The 18319-nt window shown below is 52.5% G+C and overlaps 7 protein-coding genes across 7 annotated transcripts; 1 reads left to right on the top strand and 6 right to left on the bottom strand.

Moving 5' to 3' along the window:
• Window positions 1-219: 219 nt before the first annotated feature.
• On the bottom strand, window positions 220-3162 carry Z517_01215 (uncharacterized protein; the record flags this gene model as incomplete). The annotated part of the gene is made up of 1 exon (XM_013434177.1): window positions 220-3162. The coding sequence occupies one exon, from the start codon at window positions 3160-3162 to the stop codon at window positions 220-222; it is 2943 nt and encodes a 980-aa protein (XP_013289631.1).
• A 1290-nt stretch (window positions 3163-4452) lies between these two features.
• On the bottom strand, window positions 4453-4860 carry Z517_01214 (uncharacterized protein; the record flags this gene model as incomplete). Its single annotated transcript, XM_013434176.1, has 2 exons — window positions 4453-4655; window positions 4734-4860. 2 exons carry the CDS (start codon window positions 4858-4860, stop codon window positions 4453-4455), a joined length of 330 nt encoding a protein of 109 aa, XP_013289630.1.
• Window positions 4861-5086: 226 nt separating this feature from the next.
• Window positions 5087-5580, bottom strand: Z517_01213 (uncharacterized protein; the record flags this gene model as incomplete). The annotated part of the gene is made up of 2 exons (XM_013434175.1): window positions 5087-5467; window positions 5536-5580. 2 exons carry the CDS (start codon window positions 5578-5580, stop codon window positions 5087-5089), a joined length of 426 nt encoding a protein of 141 aa, XP_013289629.1.
• A 1851-nt stretch (window positions 5581-7431) lies between these two features.
• On the top strand, window positions 7432-8322 carry Z517_01212 (uncharacterized protein; the record flags this gene model as incomplete). Its single annotated transcript, XM_013434174.1, has 1 exon — window positions 7432-8322. One exon carries the CDS (start codon window positions 7432-7434, stop codon window positions 8320-8322), a length of 891 nt encoding a protein of 296 aa, XP_013289628.1.
• Window positions 8323-9567: 1245 nt separating this feature from the next.
• On the bottom strand, window positions 9568-11077 carry Z517_01211 (uncharacterized protein; the record flags this gene model as incomplete). Its single annotated transcript, XM_013434173.1, has 5 exons — window positions 9568-9606; window positions 9697-9809; window positions 9891-10154; window positions 10210-10838; window positions 10905-11077. 5 exons carry the CDS (start codon window positions 11075-11077, stop codon window positions 9568-9570), a joined length of 1218 nt encoding a protein of 405 aa, XP_013289627.1.
• Window positions 11078-12269: 1192 nt separating this feature from the next.
• Window positions 12270-13433, bottom strand: Z517_01210 (uncharacterized protein; the record flags this gene model as incomplete). The annotated part of the gene is made up of 1 exon (XM_013434172.1): window positions 12270-13433. One exon carries the CDS (start codon window positions 13431-13433, stop codon window positions 12270-12272), a length of 1164 nt encoding a protein of 387 aa, XP_013289626.1.
• Window positions 13434-15052: 1619 nt separating this feature from the next.
• Window positions 15053-17833, bottom strand: Z517_01209 (uncharacterized protein; the record flags this gene model as incomplete). Its single annotated transcript, XM_013434171.1, has 1 exon — window positions 15053-17833. The coding sequence occupies one exon, from the start codon at window positions 17831-17833 to the stop codon at window positions 15053-15055; it is 2781 nt and encodes a 926-aa protein (XP_013289625.1).
• Window positions 17834-18319: the final 486 nt, after the last annotated feature.

Genomic DNA, 18319 nt, shown 5'->3' with positions numbered 1-18319 from the left:
GCACAGACTCTAGGCCTGATGCCTTTTATTTTGAACAGACATGGCAACGAATACCCAGTCACATTGCTGCTACCTATCGACAGAGATGTACTTCGAGAAACCGCGCAGAATCAAAAAAAGTCCCAACTGCGAGCGCCCCTCCAAACAGTTTCGCTTGAACGCAGCAAATAAAAACAATTTACAGCGCCCACTTGACCGCTCTGGGCCGAGCAACCTTGTTCATATCTTCCTCACAATCGCATGATAGTCGTCGAGATCATCATCCTGGCCGTAGTCATCCCAGACAGGTCGGTGTCGACGGCTCATCACGTCGATTTCATCATTGTTTGTGTGGCCTGTGATGGCAGAGCCCGTGTCTCTGCGTGGACCGGCATCGGGCTGCCCACGATTGGCTTCGGATTCGCCTTCAGGCACGGGCCACAGAGCCAGCTCTGCAACATGACCTTTGGATGGCTTCCTTTGCGCAGGCATAGGTTTGGAGACGTGACTCTTCTTCTCCGCAAAGTCCATTGTAAGCACTGGTGAGTCTGGCGCATCTTCCGGTTGTGTGCTTTGCCGTTCAAGACGTGCCTCAGATGCCGACCCCGGCTGCTGTTTCCGTCTCCGTCGCGCAATGATACCAGATAGGCCGAATCGTTGTAGATCTTCGTCTTCTCGAGGGGTAGACTTGTTGCGCTCAGTCCCCCGTTCTGTGCGCCGTCTGATCCGGTCCACATGGACTGGGTCAACTTGTGTTCCGGCCTGCGGGATCATGTTGAGGTAGATCGCGAACAGCATTCCAAAGGCAGCAACAGCCAGCGGGACGCAGTACGAGTAACGTGTGCCGGAACCATTTGCAACCGCCCATTGAACAGGTGGAAAGATAGCTCCACCAGATATTGCAGCCGTCATCAGCGCCGACCCGGCCTTTGTATGCCTCCCAAGGCCACGCATGGCGACAGCAAAGATGATGGAGAAAATGCCGGCCTCGAAGAAGAAGGTGAGCATCGCAATGGCGGCCCCAGCGTCTCCATCCAGGCGCATGCTAAGAGCCAGGCAGACGATGAGGCCCGTGTAGAGACCCAGCAGAATCCATCTGGGCTTTAGTACGTAGTTGAGAAAAGCGGCCACAAAACGTCCAACTGCAAATACTGTGTGGCCCACGGTTGAGAAGTCGAATGGACGGAGACTTGAGGCTGGCTTAACAGTTGTGATCAGCCTCTGTATATTGTTTCCGACACATTCCTGCGCTCCAACATAGCACCACTGGCTGAAGACGGCGAGCCCGAGCGTCACATAGATCACCTTCCAAGGACCGAGTTTGGCAGCATACACCAAATGGCGTTGGTCGGCGAGCTCCTCCAACTGTTCGTCGGAGGCCTCAGGAAGCGGTATATAGTAGAAGACAACGGCCAATGCGAAGACGAACAAAGCGATGCCTAGATACGTCCATTGCACATCCACTAGAGAGGGGGCATTATTCACACTCCTGAATAGAACTTTTGTGGCCAGAAGCGGCGAACAGACTGTACCGATGGCCTGAAAGGCCTGCGAAAGATTCAGCCTGACCTCCGCATACTCAAGCGGTCCGCAGAGAGCGATGTACGGATTGGCTGCGACTTCCAAGCACGAAAGGCCGAATCCAACAATGCAGTTGGATACAATAAATGCTGAATATGAAAGCAAGACTGCCGACGGCCAGAACACTAATGTTCCGCACCCGTAGACGGCCAGGCCCGCAATCATAATTGCTTTGAAGCCATATCGGCGAAAGATATAGTGACCCAGGGTCAAAGGCCCCGCGAAATAGCCGCCGAAGTATGCCGCATGAAGACCCAGGGCCTTGCTGGTAGAGATTTTAGCCAGAGACTGAAACTGTGAGTTGAGGGTGTCCAGGAGCCCGTAGGCGAATCCCCACAAGAAAAAGATGACCGTGACCACTGCGATCGGCCAGGCGCTTTGTCGATTGGAAAGTTTCAACATGTTGCGTTTCCCCGACATCTTTACAAACCCAAAATTTGAAACGGCACTCTTGTCCGTCACGCTTCGTGTGAGTGTTGCAGTGTTTGCCAACGAAGGTCCAGCGTGTTCACCCACGTTTGGCTCGGCCAAAAAATTGAGGAATCCCATCTTGCCACCATCCTCCTCTCCTGAGTATTCCTTGACAACGGGTTTTCTGAACGCAGCCGGGTTGTTGAGCATGGACACATTGCCTCTGGGCAAATCCGTTGGTCGACCACTTTCCTTTGATTTTCCCAGGTCAATACTATTGCTGGACGTCAGCTCGTCCCCCACATCTCTGATGAAGCTTGGTAAAAAGCGGGCAAACAGAGGCTTCAGGCTGGGTACGCAAGCGCAGATGATGCCGACGCAGACTTCGACAGCCGACCACATGAAGCTCAAACTTGCATACCAAGAGAAATCATTGTCTTCAACAATGCGACTTGGATTCCCGCCTGTACCGTCGACGACTTTTAGTCGGTTGAGCGAAGCTTCCTGTAGGTATGCAATGCGAACAACGTCGACGACTGCGACAAAGGCACCAAAGGAGAAAGTTGCAACCAGGATAATCTTTTGCTTCCGTGGCAATCGCATGCCGGTCAGGATTGGCATTGGCAGCAACAAAATGGCAATATCCGTGATGATGTTGAGAGGGGCTGAAGAGAGGTACAGTGTGACGATATCGGTGCACGTGGCATTTTCGGGTTGAGGGTACAGATAGCCTGCTGCCACTGGCGAACACTGGAATATGTTGAAAAAGGTGAGAGCGGTTCCGGCAATGTTGACCACAGCAAGAGTCAACCAGTTACACCATTTGAAGACAGGATCGACATCCTTGCTCATCACCGACAGGAAGAAGACGATGATGGATGTTTTGGTCAGCATGAGAGATGGGTTGTAGAGGATGGCAAAGGCATACTCGGCCTTCCGTAGAGCGCTGAAGTCGTCATCGGGGATGTCTTGCTTGTGTTTACCCAGTCCATACCTCACCGCCACGCATATCGATGTCGAAAATCCCACGGCAAAGATCCATGCTGCCAGAATCCACCAGTCATCTTGTTTGATAGATCTGACCAGCCAGGCCCGAGTGTAAAAGCGAGCCGCGACGAAAACCGTAGCCAGAACCGTCACCACTATGGGGACAGCCGAAGTGGCTGGGCCTCTGTCTGGGGCCATGAGCATTGCAGCACTTGCCGTTCCTCCACACAATCGATCGATGCTCGCTGCGGTTTCTGCGGACGGGTATTATTGAACCCCGTCATGTTCGCTGGAAAGCCCCTCCAAGCACAGTGATTCCCCGCGATATTGTCAACATCTGCGTCGAGTCGAGAGGCAGGGCGGACAATTGTCACAACGGTAAAAGACGTGGTAGAAAAGAGTGTAGCAAGTAAGGTAAGGTCTTTAGCTGATGCAATTCGGCACTTGCAGATCATGGCCTCGTAACTGCGCCTCATCTCCGCCAGGGAAAGGAGATGGGAAGCCGTCAAAGGCATTTCGCCGTTGGTTCTCTTCATGGTGGGAAAGGGGCGAGAGAATGACCGACACCGGCACCGATTGGGGCGTCCGCCAGCTCCCTTGCCGAAACGCTAACATGTTAGGAGTAAAGGGTAGGCCAAAGGGAAGACGTCTGGGGATCTCGATCGGTTGGCATTTCTTCGCGCTCGCATCCGTTTGGTGGATGGAGGTTGGCACAAGAGGAATAAGGCAGACGATGAGCGACGGAGCTGCTGAACTGTGGGGAAGTCCCCTCTACGGCCTGGATTTTCATTACATACTGTTTTGGATATCCGGGACGAGTATTTAGGCAGTTTACCTAGGCGGTACGTAGGTAGTCAGGTAGTCCAGTGGTACTCGTAGTTGAAGCTGAGGGATGAAGGCGAGGCGGTGAGTTTCCCTCGCGTGCCTCCCAGTGTCATCGTTTCAGGGGATCCCCGGGTTGGTTAGCAGCCTAACTCCATCCATACTCGTAAGCGAGCCTCACGAACCCCCAACGGCCCCTATTTCTCCGGGCGTGGAGAAATTCGGCTTGGTTCTTAAGCCTCGGGCTTAGTTGCTTTTCTTGGTGCAACGCCTGGTGAGCCCAGGCCACGAAAGCCTTTACAGGCGAAAAAGTTACCGCATGTATTATCCGGGATGAGAATTGGTTGAATGCGCCCATTGTCTAATAGTACGACCGGTCAGAATCACTCTGTGAAGCAACTCTGTGAGTCTGGTGCCGCAACCTCTGACTTCCTAACAACACATGTGTCGCTGTCTACCTTTGATCTATATGCGCATCTCCTCAGCCACCAGCATCTCGTTGGTGCTTCAGCCTCTTTTACAAGGATGAAACCAAGGGCCACGGTCCTCGCAGGCGACGCCAACGTCATTGAGGGCGGGCATTGTAACTGTTGTAGCAATCACGGCAAAGCTTCGAGCCCCAGATATTGCCAGGGACAGCGATGTCAGACTGTCCAAGGATCCTACCGTGGGTCATAGCCCAACCTCAACCGCAAGTTCTTCAAGTTCGGCGTCATACAGGCCAAAGCCTTGCCAGACGCGTGCGCCACAAAGCTTTGATTTGGCCCCACTGAACACGCAGAGGTAACACTTTGACTTGAAGGCATCGGTGAAGGCATCGACCTCCTTTTGGTTGTTCGTCCCAATAGCGGCATTCTCCTTACTCATTGTCTGATCTTCGATTTATCCATTAGTGGTAACAACCAGGGACACTTCCTCCAGAAGTGTTTGGCATTGAGAATGGTAGATTCTACCTTCGACAGGGTCTTTGTCCAGAAGATAGTCGTGTTCGTCCACCGGTAGCACGCACAACTCCAGCACGATCTGGTCTGTCTGTTGGCCACGATCTCTGGCTCCCGACCGTCTAGGAACAGTCTGCATATGCGTTTTGTGGAATTGTCTTCGCTTTGCTTCAAGCGAAGGCGGGCCTTCCTCCAGCTTCTAGAGGGAATCGACGAGACTTTTGAGGAATGAAAGCAATCCTCAAGGAGTCCTTCCTGTACCGTGGGTGTTAGGGGTATTCTGCTACTGAGGGCAAATTGGTGCGCGCACACTTGCGCAAGGGGGAGACTTCTTCCGAACAAACAGCAATTGTCAGGCACCGTACCTATTCTCGTTTTTGGCCCTCCTTCAGCTTGTGCAGGGCGGCCGAGCCTCGATAGTTCTCAAGCACACTTTCGTTCTCAGTCCGCGGCGTGCCAGTCTCTTCCTTCTGCTCTGTACCCAATGGCCGTGCTTTGTTCTCGTTTAGAAACTTCGTCTCTTGTTTGGCATCGGCTCTCGCATCTCTGAAAAGCTCATAGCCCGATGTGCCTTGCACGGGATCCATCATACCGTGTCTGCGCAAGCTTTCTCGTCGCATATCAAGTTGCCCGCCGTCGGCTTCTCGATGGAGCTTCGCGTTCCGTTTCGCGGCCCGTATCGAGGTGACTGCATAGGTATAGAGGAGGCCAGCCATGACTACGGCTGCAATAGGCGCAGTCATAGCCTAAAGGGCAGGGATCAGCTTGGGACGACAGAAGAGCTAATCACACGAGCTGAAGCGGACAAACGTACACGCGGGTTCCAAGAGGAGCCCTTTGGTTTCACGATACGAGCCATTATGCCCGATTTATTCAAGACGATAGGATGACTAGAGAGCTGGAATTAAGATGTAGAGTCCAGAATGCGAGAACGAGAAGTTGTGAACAAAGGAATCCTTGACTCGGAGTGTTGTGCATGATTGGGCAAGTCCAATATTTTGGCGAGGGATCTTTCTCCGCATTTCACATGCTCACACCACCCGACACACACTATACCAAGTATGAATGCCAGTCCCACTACGAGTACCTCAGCAAGGAGAGAGGTTTACATCAGCATCTGGGGGAATTTGCCATGGATGGCAAATCTCTGACTGATTGCGGACGGCGCTGAGTAGATGTCCCAAACCGTGTGTTATTGTCCGAAGAGGGGAGGAGGCCGGGGCACCCGTGGACAGTACTAGACTTGTAACTCTGACCTATGCCTCCTTGTAAACAAGACCTAGTACTGATACAAGTAATTGCTGGATGACACAAGCACTTCTACTTGCAACTACTTGTACTTGGAATATTCTTGTGCAAGTCCAAGTATACAAGTATATCGCCTGTGGAATGCGCATTCTTCGCAATAATCACTCTTTGACGACATTCATTTCTTCTCATCTTCCAGTGGCTTCTGCACGCGATCAATATCGCGCATCACGCCGTTCCCTTCGGCTTGAGAGGCAGATTTGCAATTCCGAAAGATGATTCCGCGATCGCGGTCCGGCTCACTTCGCGCCGAACGTGGCCCTCTCGCCTTCCTCTTCCAAGTCTGATAATCCTCCGTCAAACACAACTACCGAGTACGGGTAACCACGACTCCAAACTGCGCACACAGAGCGATAAGAACCCCCCTTCTCCCTGATGCGGGCATCAACGGAGCAGGAGCCGTGTCGCATCGAAGCAAAAAGAGGCAGGAGAAATACAAGTAGTGCGTGGGTAGCGAATCTTTGGAAACAGACTGGACAAGGAGCAAAAGAGCAGGGATCTGACGTGGGAGGCTTTGCTGACCTCATCGGCGCGCATCATCTACTTGGACCAACGGTAAAGGATCGAATCACCATCTCAGCAGCGGATCAGCTAGGAAGCTCAGAGGCACTCTATCGACAAATCATGGCAAATCGCAGTCTGGCCCGGCATGCCAGGCACCACAGTCCCTGCCGTTCCAGGTCATTGATTGCCTGGACCTGCTGGACCTGCCACCCCAAAAGGACACGGCCACTCGTTCCGTCGCGTGATTCCTTCCTCTTTACTCGTAGAAGACAGTCGAAGTCGCCTGCTGCTACTCTACCAAAATCTACTACTTGTACTTAGGCTCTTTTTGAGGGACAAACTCCGTCTGCACGAATAGGCGTCTTTGCTGTGAAACGAGCACGAAAACGGGCACAACTGTCGAGATCTTATTGTGGCTGTGTCCCATCGCTTTTTGTCAGTGTTGGGCAGGCACCTCATATCATCACTTTAAGACTTGTCGCCTCCCACAATAACTTTCACGATCTTCTCCCCAGACTTCAGTTTCGTCATCCACCCTGACAATATACTACTCTTCAACCTTCCTAGAAAACCTGATTGATACACCGACCACTCTTGATTTCGCCCTGCTCTCTTCCGACGCAATTAGATCCTTATCTCGTCGCTTTATCAATACCTGTCTCTCGATATTGACTGTACTACGATATCAGCTCTCAAAAGGGCATTTTCCCAGGCAACCACTTTCTGCGACGACAACCCGTAGCCAACCTCTCTCCCTCCATATCGTACGAGCCTGTTCTGTCAACACTTATCCAACACCCGCTCTATCTTCCAGAACTGCCGAACCCCACCCTTCTCCAATTGCGGCGAGGTAACCCGAGTGCCCGAGGCAGTCGAAAGGTAACGGAAGTCAGCCACCATGACATCCTTAATCTTTGGCTCTATTTGGCTGGGCCACAAGGGCATCGTGCAGCACCGGCGAGAAAAGCAGCGGCAGAAAAACTATGAACGATGGGAAGGCCTCCGTGACGAGTATGATGAGCAGCGAAAGATAAGCAGGGAATCAAGATCTCTCGATATACAACGCACAGGGTCAGTGGTGGATTACGACAAACCCATCTTGACTCTGCGCGACCAACAAGAAGCAAACGACGCTCGGACGAGCTGGCGCCCCCAAGAAGCATGGGATGATATTCCGGAGAGGCGAACCAGCGTTGAAGTGACGTCTGGCACAGGCCTGAGACCGCTACCATCTCATAAAACGGGGAGCACTTGGGATGAAGGGCTGCCGCAACCCTTAAGAGTGAGCCGGCGCAACTGGGACGACTATGCGCCGCCGGTAAGCAGGAGCAGCAGTCTCAGAAACCCTAGCGGATCACAATCCCCCCGAGAAAGCAACACGAGCAACTCGTCGATAAACAAGCTGTCCCCTCGGTTGGATGTACCTACTCCTGCTAGCACGACTACTTCTCATCCCCATGCTTCTAGATCCACTAGCATGCCTGTGGATGTGCTGCAACACCAACATATCGAACCGATTGAGCATTCAACCCCTGGTGGGCGCATGGCAGAGTTGATTGAAATGAGCCATCCGCCCCAACCAGTTCCCCAACCAGCACCTTTCACGAACCCAGCGCCGCAACCATATGCAGGCTATCAGACTCAACCTTATCTATCACCGGCTCTGCCAACCGCTCTGCCACCCGCTCTGCCTCCCGCTCTACCAGCCGCCCTGCCACCTGCCCTGCCAACGGCGCCTGTCGCTCGACCCGTCGATGGAAGTATGCATGAATGGTGGACCAGGCCTTGACAGCGGTTCTCTGGGGTACGGGAGAGCTTGGGTCTGCTTTGGAGGAATACGAGGAAGCGAGAAACGATCAACACATACCTACCTTTGGCATGCTTTATTCACACACACACTCTCTCTCCTTCCCTACTACTATCCATTATATGGTTATCTGCGACGGTGATGAGGGACTACTTTTAAGCTTCAGCGATGGCGTTTCTGCCCTGCATCAATAAAACTTTTAGTGGAAGCACAGCATAGTTTGCATAGAGTGAGACCTCTTAGAAGGCACATATTAGAATCGAGGCTCCTCCAATTTATTCTTGAGCACAAGATGTTCCTTTTCTACGAAATAATGGTCGAGAGCACAGTAGTGTGGCGACAGGAGTCGATATTGCACGAAGGCGATGATGATGAGGACGAGGACAAGAAGGATCCATGTCCGATCTGTAGTAGTCATCTGAACTCTCTGACGCTGATATATGAAATGATCATCAGCCTTTGACATTTCTGGGAATACCAAGTCGCCCGAGATGAAAACCTGAGTGTCTTGACTTGGCTTGTGCTTTGACCTCTTGACTGCCACTACCATGACTACCTAGGTATCTACTTTATCTATTGCCTAGGCTAGGTACCTACTGTATGGTATGTACATATATGTAAGTGCCTAGGTAGGTAGACAGGTAGATACGTAGATAGATAATAGGAGGGCACATCATCCTCGCTTTGTTCAGTCCCCTTGCTCACCAACTCCCTCCCTTGGCTCTTCCACGACAACCCCATTAGATGGTGTACACAACGACAACGACCATGGCACTCAATACATATGATATCACGCGGCGACATTTAGCTCACTACCCCTCTCACTCACCCAATAAATCCTTTACTGCCGCTTTTTGTCATAAAGGTACCTTACCTACATACATACATACCTACCTCTACATACGTATGTAGGTATCTCAAAATGCGTGCGTGCGTGCGCTGCGCTGCCCTGCTCCGTCCCGGCCTACCGCTCGAGATGATAACCCGCCCCGTGCGCGCCTCATATCCCGCCCGCCCGAGACCTCAAGTGTTGACAAAACTAAGATAGTTCTTCTAAAACGTGGAGGACGCCTGGTCCTCTTGGAGGGGAAAACATCCATCTCACTTTTCACTTTGTTTATTGCTTTTTTTGCGGGTTCGTACCATATCTCTCTCTCTCAAGAGTAGGGGAAAAAAAAAGGGGGGTTCGAGCTTTCTGTTTGATAAAAAAAAAGGTCTGACTCTGTTCTATGCCGCATTTCCAGGTTTCTCTTCCGTGTCGATGTGCTGTGCAGAGAAGAGTGATCAGTAAAATGAATTCCCGGGAATAACGACGACGACAGGGACATGCTGGTCGGAAAAGGTCCACAAACTTACCCAAACGACATAATTGGGCAATCCTACGACTTGATACCCTGCCCTCTTGGCCATCTTTGCAAAACCCTCAGTCTCGGCTTGGTTCTCGAAAGCATAACAGGGGAAGTTGATCCCTGTATCCAAATGTCAGCACGGGCAAGTCACGTCACACCTTGATCTCCCTGGATCCGAGCGTTGGCGGTGCAGATACTCACCAGATCGATGGACATCCGCCTTGACCAAAATATTAACTCCACCAATTCCATCCAACTCTATCTCCTCATCCTTGTTATTTCTCCAATCACCCATCCTCGCCATGTATGTTCTTCCAGTATCGTATTCCTTGTATCCTTCTGCAAGCACAATGTCTTTATCGAGCGAAGCGGCGAGACGACGGCCCTTGTCGGATTCAATCCAGCTGTTGTAGTCGAAGCGCCCTTCAATGTCGCGTCCGTTTTCGTATCGGTGAAACCAGATGTCTGTTCAACGAGCATTAGACGAGACCTGCCAATTCGGATAGTGTTAAAATCATACTTGGAACCAAAATATCTCGATCATGGGCTACAAAGTCCTCGATGATCTTCTTGGGTGAATCCACAATATCGACATCGCGCCAGTAGACCCAGCTATGTTCGGGCTTCAACGCCGCCGAGAGCAAATAATTCCTTGCTCTTCCCATTGCTTTTCTTCTCGGGCCTTGAGCGGCGAATCCATGTCTCGATTCCACGCTCATGTCGAGCTTGGAGCCAAAATCTTTTTCGACAATGAGGACGCTGTGGAAGGGGATTTTGTCGGTCCTTTGTTGGATGCGGTTCAGCTCCGAGGACAGTACTGCAAGGGTGTCGTCGACAGAGTCGCCTACGAGGAAAGCCAGGTCGATCAGGTCGTGCGGATACGTGAGTTCGGAGAGCAAATCAAAGTACTTGATGAGGTAGGGAGCGGCGTCGCGGAGAGGAGTGAGGATAAGGATGCGTTCACGATTGCTGAGAGCTCGGGGTGTAGAGACAATGGGATTGAGATCGATGCGATTGATGGTGCTGGCGTTGACTTCATAAGGTTCGTGGTGATTGAAGAGGACAGGCGTCTGGAGGTGCTGGTTCCAGGCGACCAGCTCATTATTCGACATTTGCGTGGGAGGCTTCGAAGGACCGAAGCAATAGAAACTGGCAAGTCACATAATGTCAGCCATTCTAGTCTTTCATCTCGGGGTTTGGACATCACCCCCGTACTTTGACATCTGCTGTGTAGACACGCTGATCCCCCTCCATAATAAGACGATCAAGCCCGTGAGGGCCACTGCGACCAGGAACCGGGTCCGTGTCAAGAACATTATTATGGCTTTCCAAGGGGGCAGCCGGGCTTTGGCGGACTTCCAGGTCACGCCGCCTTTTGGTAGAAGCATTTTGCGTGCGGTCTGGGGGTATTGTACAGAAAGAAAATCAAAAGGTGCGAGAGAGAGGCGAAGGCGAAGAAAAAGGAGAGCAAGGGATGGGCGCGGCGATGCGGAGAGGTGGCAGACTCCTCGCTAGGAGGACGTCGTTGTTGTCGCGGCCAGATTGAATTCAGCGCTCCTGGTTGTGATGGCACGAAACGAGCGGAATGGCCTTGCGCATCAAGGCCCGACGGAGAAGGACTGAGCCGTGAGAGAGGAGAGAGATGACAGGCTGCGGTTGCGGTTAGGGACGAGGGCTGCCGGGGCGCGACTCGGACGGGAATCAAGGGTTGATTGAGTGCCAGGAGATTCTGAGATGCTGAATCAGAGGTGATAGAGTGTACAAGGTAGAGGAGATCTGAAGCCTGACAAAGTTGATGCAAGGGTCGGTGGCTGCGGCAGTGGAGTGTTGGTTGAGGGATCCGGACACGAATCAATCTGGATGTCTGTATCTGATCCTTTTTTTCCCCAGCAGTTAGGAAGTTCAGGGCCACCAGCACCACCTAGGGCTCGGAGGGTTTGGCTCCAAGCACTCCAAGGGCTCTAAAGGCTCAAAAGGCTCATTATTACTGGTGGTGCTGGCACCCCAAGCTGCAAAGGACCCTGATTTGGATTAGCGTGCTACTTGGCCTTTTCCGACCTCCGTTCCCAACTGCGACACGTGCTTGCACGTGGTCGCGTCTACTTCACGGAGCACTACCCGTTGAGGTGTTGTTGCGGCTGTCTGTTCAGGGAGGAGTCGGGTCAATTATAGAGAATCCCAGAACTGAGTCACAGTTATGCCCACGGAATGGGTTCTTACATTTTGTACGTCACCATCGAGTGATTGTCGCCAGCCAGTGGCACTGACAGACAAGCTATCAACAACCCCAGAGGGTGTCGTGTTGTAGCCACACTTGGTGCTGTGCATTCATTTTCCATTCAGACCTTTAAAGAAGCCGCAAGACATTCTCCTGCTCATGGCACATGAGAATTAGTTCCCAAACATACTTTTCATTCCTGCCCATCGACCAGGATGTTTGTCGATCAAACGCTGAATGACCAAACCCAAAAGACCTGCCATTCGATACAATCGCCATATCCATCGTCCCAATCGAAACGATTTTGGAAAAGAGGCATACGAACTGCCTCTGTCGGCTCCCAGATTGAGATTGGATTCTCACTAGAAACTAGATCGGATGCGCCTCAAGTCTTGCTCCATGTCATCCTGCGATCTCTTCCGACCAACATGGCATGGATGGGAGAAAGAGGTGGCGCTGCTTGGGTCGCTCTCGCTAAACCTTCGTTGAGGACCACCCAGCAAGTCCTTTTGTTGGATCAAGAACCGGAGCAGTACTTGTACCACCTCTTCGGCCCGTCTGCGCCGGTCATTGACTGATTGTACCACTCTCCCTGCCATTTCATGGGCGTATATGGCTGACCAGAGCTGATCGTCTTTGCCAGGCCCTTTGCCTGATTGGATTTTGGACTTCTTCTCAGCCTTTGCATGCTCAGCGCCACATTCTGCCGCCAGCTCGGGGCATCGACGATGGCTTTCCATTTGAGATTCTCGGTGGCGGTCTCGCCGGTCGTTTTCGGCCATTCGGTGTGCCTCGTCGGCCTCTTGTCTTCTCTTTTTCTTGGCCCGCAACTCAGGGTCCAGGTCTTCCATCCCGTCTCTCTCCGCAGATGGGGCTCGCTTCACGACCTTGCGAGGTTTCGACACGCGTTCGCCGTAAAGCTCCCGAGCCTCGTCGCGGTGAAAGAAACCTTCAACTAGTTCATCGAGGGATTTGCCGGCGATCCGATCTTCTATGCGTTTGTTGAATTTGTTGTCTTGGGCGTTTGGCCGGAACCAGCCCTGGTTATAGGCTGGCATGACTGCAGAGTCACGAAGCAGCTCTTTAGCTACACGAACAGCATCAGCGAGCTTAGGTTCTGGCAGGTCGAGCAGTGTTTGAAGATGGGCGATACCGGCATGGGCGACGGCGCCAATATCTGTTTCGCTTGAGCATACAGATGAGTGACTGCTGACGGAGGGAGGAGGGGTCAAGGGTTGTTCGTGGGTCGGAATGCTGCAGGTTAAACTCTTTCTAACTGGTTCGCGTGACAACAAGATAGGATCCTCGGCAGGCTGAAATTGGTCCAGAGGGAGTTGATCAGCACCCAGCATGGGCAAGCTGTTGGATCGAAGCGGATTGAGTCTGCGGCAAAGACAAGGTTGGGGTAGAGGCAGAGGCAGTGCCAGTTGCATGGCTAGTACCTCAGTGATTTTGGGCAAGCCACCCTTGGTCTGAGACCGACCGTCCGCTTGCCCTGTCACTGTGATGCTCTTTTCAGCCTGCATATTAAGTCAGATAGATGTAAAACGTCCAAGACAGGGTTGAACTAGCCATTTTTCCAAGTAGAGTAAGGCTGAGGGGGAGTTCTGTTCCACAGGTATCTAGGCCAGTCGAGTATCAAGCGAGAATCACCATCACAACGTCCACAGAAGCACTACCAAAGCGCAGTAAGGCATGTAACTAGGACTGAAGGCACGATATCGTCGGTTGGTCGGCTTGGCCGAGATGCAACCGTCCAGATGGGCTGTATATGTACCCCAGGAGCAACTCACACTAGGCCTTCGGACGATGCATGATCTGGACAATGAATGTTTGCGGCAGCACATCTCCACTTCGCCATTTGGTAAACTTTGCATGGCGACTCCCTGCCTCTTTGATGCAGAAACTTGATGAGGGTCTCAATCAATAGCAACACATAAAGAGTTATCCTGTTTGAGCTAGAAGCCAGCGGGGAACTTCCATTGCAAGCATAGGACAAGGGGGTAGCAGTCTCTAATTGGAAGCACGAAGACCTGTCAAAGGTCCAACCCCGGGTTGGGGGGGGTTCGATGAAGACCAGGATAGGACGCCTCCTTCTGTCCTCCCTCTTGATCGGCCTGTGCTGGGGAGCGCCGCAAAGCCTGAGTTGAGACCGGAAGAGCATGAGGCAGCTGCACCTGCACCTGCACCTGTCGTCGCTAAATTAGCCAGGTTGATCCTAAAATCACTCGACGGAAAGGGAGATGCAAGATCTGGGATGGGGGCCTTTCTTGTTATTCGCTTATCGGCCATAATACCCCTGGTTGTTGCCTGCGATCGTTGTCCCAAAATCGTGGAGTTGGGAGAGATCGATCGTTCCCGTTGGCGCTGTATCCCATGATGCATAGTTCTCCCCAGCCTCATCTACCGCTAAGTTGGCTCGTCGGTCAGAGGTCTAACCTCAACTGGTCAAGCCATCATGGTGCATGTCTTGCCTCCCCAAAACTCCATCATGGTCTCTGTTCGATCGGGACCCCTTCTCTGTCTCTGTGGACTCTCGATCGTGGCAAAATAGCTGTCAGCGAAGGTAATGACTGAGGCGACAATGAGTGGATGGATCTCTGTGCCAAGAATGTGAGCTCAGATTTCGTTGCTGGATGTGACCGGGTTGACCCTTGGAAGGTCGAATGAAAAGTCTCAGGCCAGATCCACCCCAGTTGCTGTCGCCTAGAGCTTTTGACAGCTGTCCTTGACTTGCTCGCCTGCGTCAATTGCGGCTTTGTGATGGGGATGCCTTGTCCCGACCCTGTAATGGCTTTTGTCTCCAAAATTACCCCCCAGGAAAGCAGCAGCCAGTTCTGGTCATGTGCATTACATTGACACCCATATGTGATGTAAGTCCATTATAACATGTTGGAGTATATATATATGTAGGGCCGATATAGAGGGGGACATTTCCGTTTCTCACGAAACCCAGCACTTCGTCTTCCTCTGCATCAACCCATGTCTTCATAATTTGGAATCCACCAATGTTCAGATGTCAATTATTGTCGTATTGTGTCAAAGAGGCCCCCCGCCCCCCGTTCAAAGCACCCAGGATGGAAGAGCCGCAACGCTAGCGAATCGTGGATTAAGATGCCACTCCAGGCGGCCCACAGTCCTTGGTCTACTCATCGGCTCTGCCTTCCAAGAGCTTCCTTGATTCGTCCAGTCTTCTCCTGAGGACTTTTGCGGCATGCACTTCGTGTTTCCTTTCGGACCGTAGGATCTCATTGCAGACGCCACCCACAGCCCGCAAGAGATCCAGGACGAGATCCTTGTCGACGTTGGAAAAGGTCACTGACCCAGGTCCATCACCAACTCTAAATTCGGGGTCTGCCAGCTTGATCAGACTCTCCATTAGGATCTCAGTGTTTGCAGGATGATCAACTGGCACCTCGTTTGGCACACTAGTCGGCCCGTATGCTCTTGGAGTGGAAAAAGAAACGCTTGGTGAATGAACAGGAGGCGTCGGTATGCCGTTAGAAACGATGCTCCCTTGCGTCTGAATCTGTCGTGGCGATCTGATTGGTCCTTGTCGAGCTCTGCCGCTCATGGGAGGTGTTGGCCACACACTAGCTGTACCTTCATGTTTTGGGCTCGTTGGGGTGTGAGAGAAACCCGTTCCGGTTCCCCAAGTCAGTATCTCAGCCGGCATCCCGTCTTCGTCCTCGTCTTCACCATCGCCTGCACCTTCCGTCGCGGTCTCAAAGGTGGCCACGGTCGAAACAGAGTCGATACTGTTGCTTCGAGCTGCCTTCATCCACGGTTTCGAGGGTGCCGCAAGTGGAGTGGGCTGCTTAGGTGGAGTTCTGGGTTTGAGAAATGTCTCTTGGACGGGAGTACTAGCGGTATCATCTGTGCTTGTTTCCTCGTCGATCTGAGTTTCTGTGTCGTCGTCGTCGTCGTCGTCGTCTACTGTTGGGGTGTCTTGGTTCATGCGCGTTGTTGTTACACTGCTGCAGTCACTCTCGCTAGGAGTTTCACTTCTAATTCCGGTCCCGGTGTAATTTCCCAACGCACTATGAAGGAACATGTTCTCATAGTCGAAAGCGTCTAACCTGTCTTCGTGACGTTCTGCGGCACCTTCGGTAGGGAGCAGATGTTCGGGGATCTCGGGGACATCGGGCTCAAGATCCTGCAAACTCTCTTCTAGAACTTCATTTAGGTAGATTTGCTCTTCCTCCGAAGCGGCAATCGGTTCGTCATCATCAAATTCCTGTGCTGCATCTTCGTAGAGCGACTCCTGGAGTATGGAATTTGGCTTTTCGAGAGGCTCTGGCTGGAGATGGATCGACTTGTGGAGACTCGGGGTGTTCTTATCTGTCCTAGCCTCACTCACCAAGCCAGAGTCTTTAGTCGCCGGGAGTTCGACATTCAGTAATGTTTGTGCCTGCGGTGTGACTGGTGCAACTGGGAAGTCCACTGGCTTCGTCTGTCGGGACGGACTCCAGCCGAGTCCAGCATTTGTGTTGATTGGGCTGCCTGCCTCTTTGTATTCCGGGGCATTTGCATACCACTGCTCAGGACTCTGCGCACTCGCAAAGGGGCTAGGCGTCCGGGTGGTCTGCATACTTTTCCTCCTAAGGCTGTCAGCCTGTGCTTTATCCTTCAAGTCGGAAATTTTGGCCTGCAGATTCGACATCTGTTCTCGAATCTCTTTGGTGGACCGATTTGACATGGATGAGGAAGAACGAGCAAGAGCTGTAGGTGGGCTGCTTGTGACCACTGAAATATTTTCTCTTGACACGGCGGCAAGAGTATTGATGCCCAGCCCTCGTGGGGTTGATGTTTCTGGAGTCGTCTTGGTTGTGCTAGCAGGGCTTTCTTCCTCCTTCAACACCAGTAGAGGGGAATTGAAACTCCGATTACTCGCTGGTGAGTACGGGCCGCTCCTTGATGGGGGCGAATGGAGTAATTGTTGAGGAGATTCTTGCCTGCGTCCATATTCCAACGCGCTTGCGGATCTGATTTCCGGAATCATGGAAAGTCGCTTCAATCCAGACGTTCCAGTCGTCGTATCACTACCGCCTCTAGCGTGTGCCACTGAATTGGTTCTGTTGACAAGATGAAGGGGTCTGGGCTTTCGTTGACTCGCACCGGCCAAGGAGATTGACCGATACAGCCCACCCGCAGGTTGGTGAAGTTCGTTCATGTTTGGTGAGGATCTCGATGACAGGATGCTGTGACGTGCCTTACTTAGATTATCCTCCATATGTGTTAGTCGTTTCCTGGCATGTTCAAGAATCCTTTCTGCTCGTTCGTTGAGGAGAGCCATCTCATCTTCCGCGTTTGTCGTAACTGTGCTATTTCTCTTACTGTCCGGATCTTCAATCTCTTCGTCTGGGACCTTCGCAACATCTGCGGCCAGCCTTTCATTCATGATCTTGGAGGTATCAAAGTCCTCCCAATTGCCCAGATCGGTGCCATTGCTCGAGGATGACTGATTGCTCAGTCGCCGGGCCGCGTGCAGCAGAGGACCCGCGGGGGATGGCGAAGGAGGGTCTGATATGAGCGGGCTCTCGGTCCGCCGACTTTTCTTCGACTTTGGGGTTTCCTCCTCTCCAATATCGCTCAGGGGGGCTCCGTGCTCGTACCCGTAGTAGTTGGTACTGATAGGAGGGACCGCCCTTGAGGGCATCCTAATGGTTGTCGCAATCCCTAACTCAACCGCAGGTTCAAGCTCGACGGGAGAGGAGCCCAGCGACACCGCGGAATCTGGACGTAGAGGCAGTGGAGAAGAGTGTAATATTGGCGAAGATGCGCGTGGACTGGGACTCGAGTCAAGGTGAGGCTGGTACGGCAAAATCATGTCGGGGTTTGTCAAAGTCGGCGACGGAGGGACTTCCTGTGTAAACAGGTCGTGCGGGATTGCGGGAGGTATAGGATGAGCGTGCGCACTCGCCATCATGACGAAGATCGGGTGGACGAGCTGTACAATTGACTCTGACAGAATGCGACAGCGTGGGAGACGACGAGCTGCTGGCTAGGAAGACAGCACCAAGTCCCAGTGAGAAATTGCTAGAGCATCCCGGCGGCCAAGGGGTATCGAGGGACGTCGTCGTGAGGATTGTGGCGAAAGTAGACTCAATGCGACTTTTGCAGGTAATGGAAATTGGATATGGGAGAGATGTGCGAACGCAGGAGAGAGAAATCTGGGAAACTGGATCTGCACTCCAAAGCCCTGCCCCCCGGGCTCGTCAGATTGTTGGACAAGGGGGTTTCGCAAGTGGCAGAGCAGTGAGTGCAGTAGTTCACCAGGCTGAGATGGAGAATGAGTGCGGGCTCCGGGATGAGGAGTTTTGATGGCGCACAGCCAGGCCCATCCAAGCCCATACAAGCGAAGATGAAAGGAGTGGAAACAAGGCGAGCTGCAATCGTGACTGGCTACCGC

Source organism: Fonsecaea pedrosoi (genome assembly GCF_000835455.1).
Source record: "Fonsecaea pedrosoi CBS 271.37 unplaced genomic scaffold supercont1.1, whole genome shotgun sequence".
Taxonomy (NCBI): Eukaryota; Fungi; Ascomycota; class Eurotiomycetes; order Chaetothyriales; family Herpotrichiellaceae; genus Fonsecaea; species Fonsecaea pedrosoi.
This window is presented reverse-complemented; position numbering and strand designations above follow the sequence as displayed.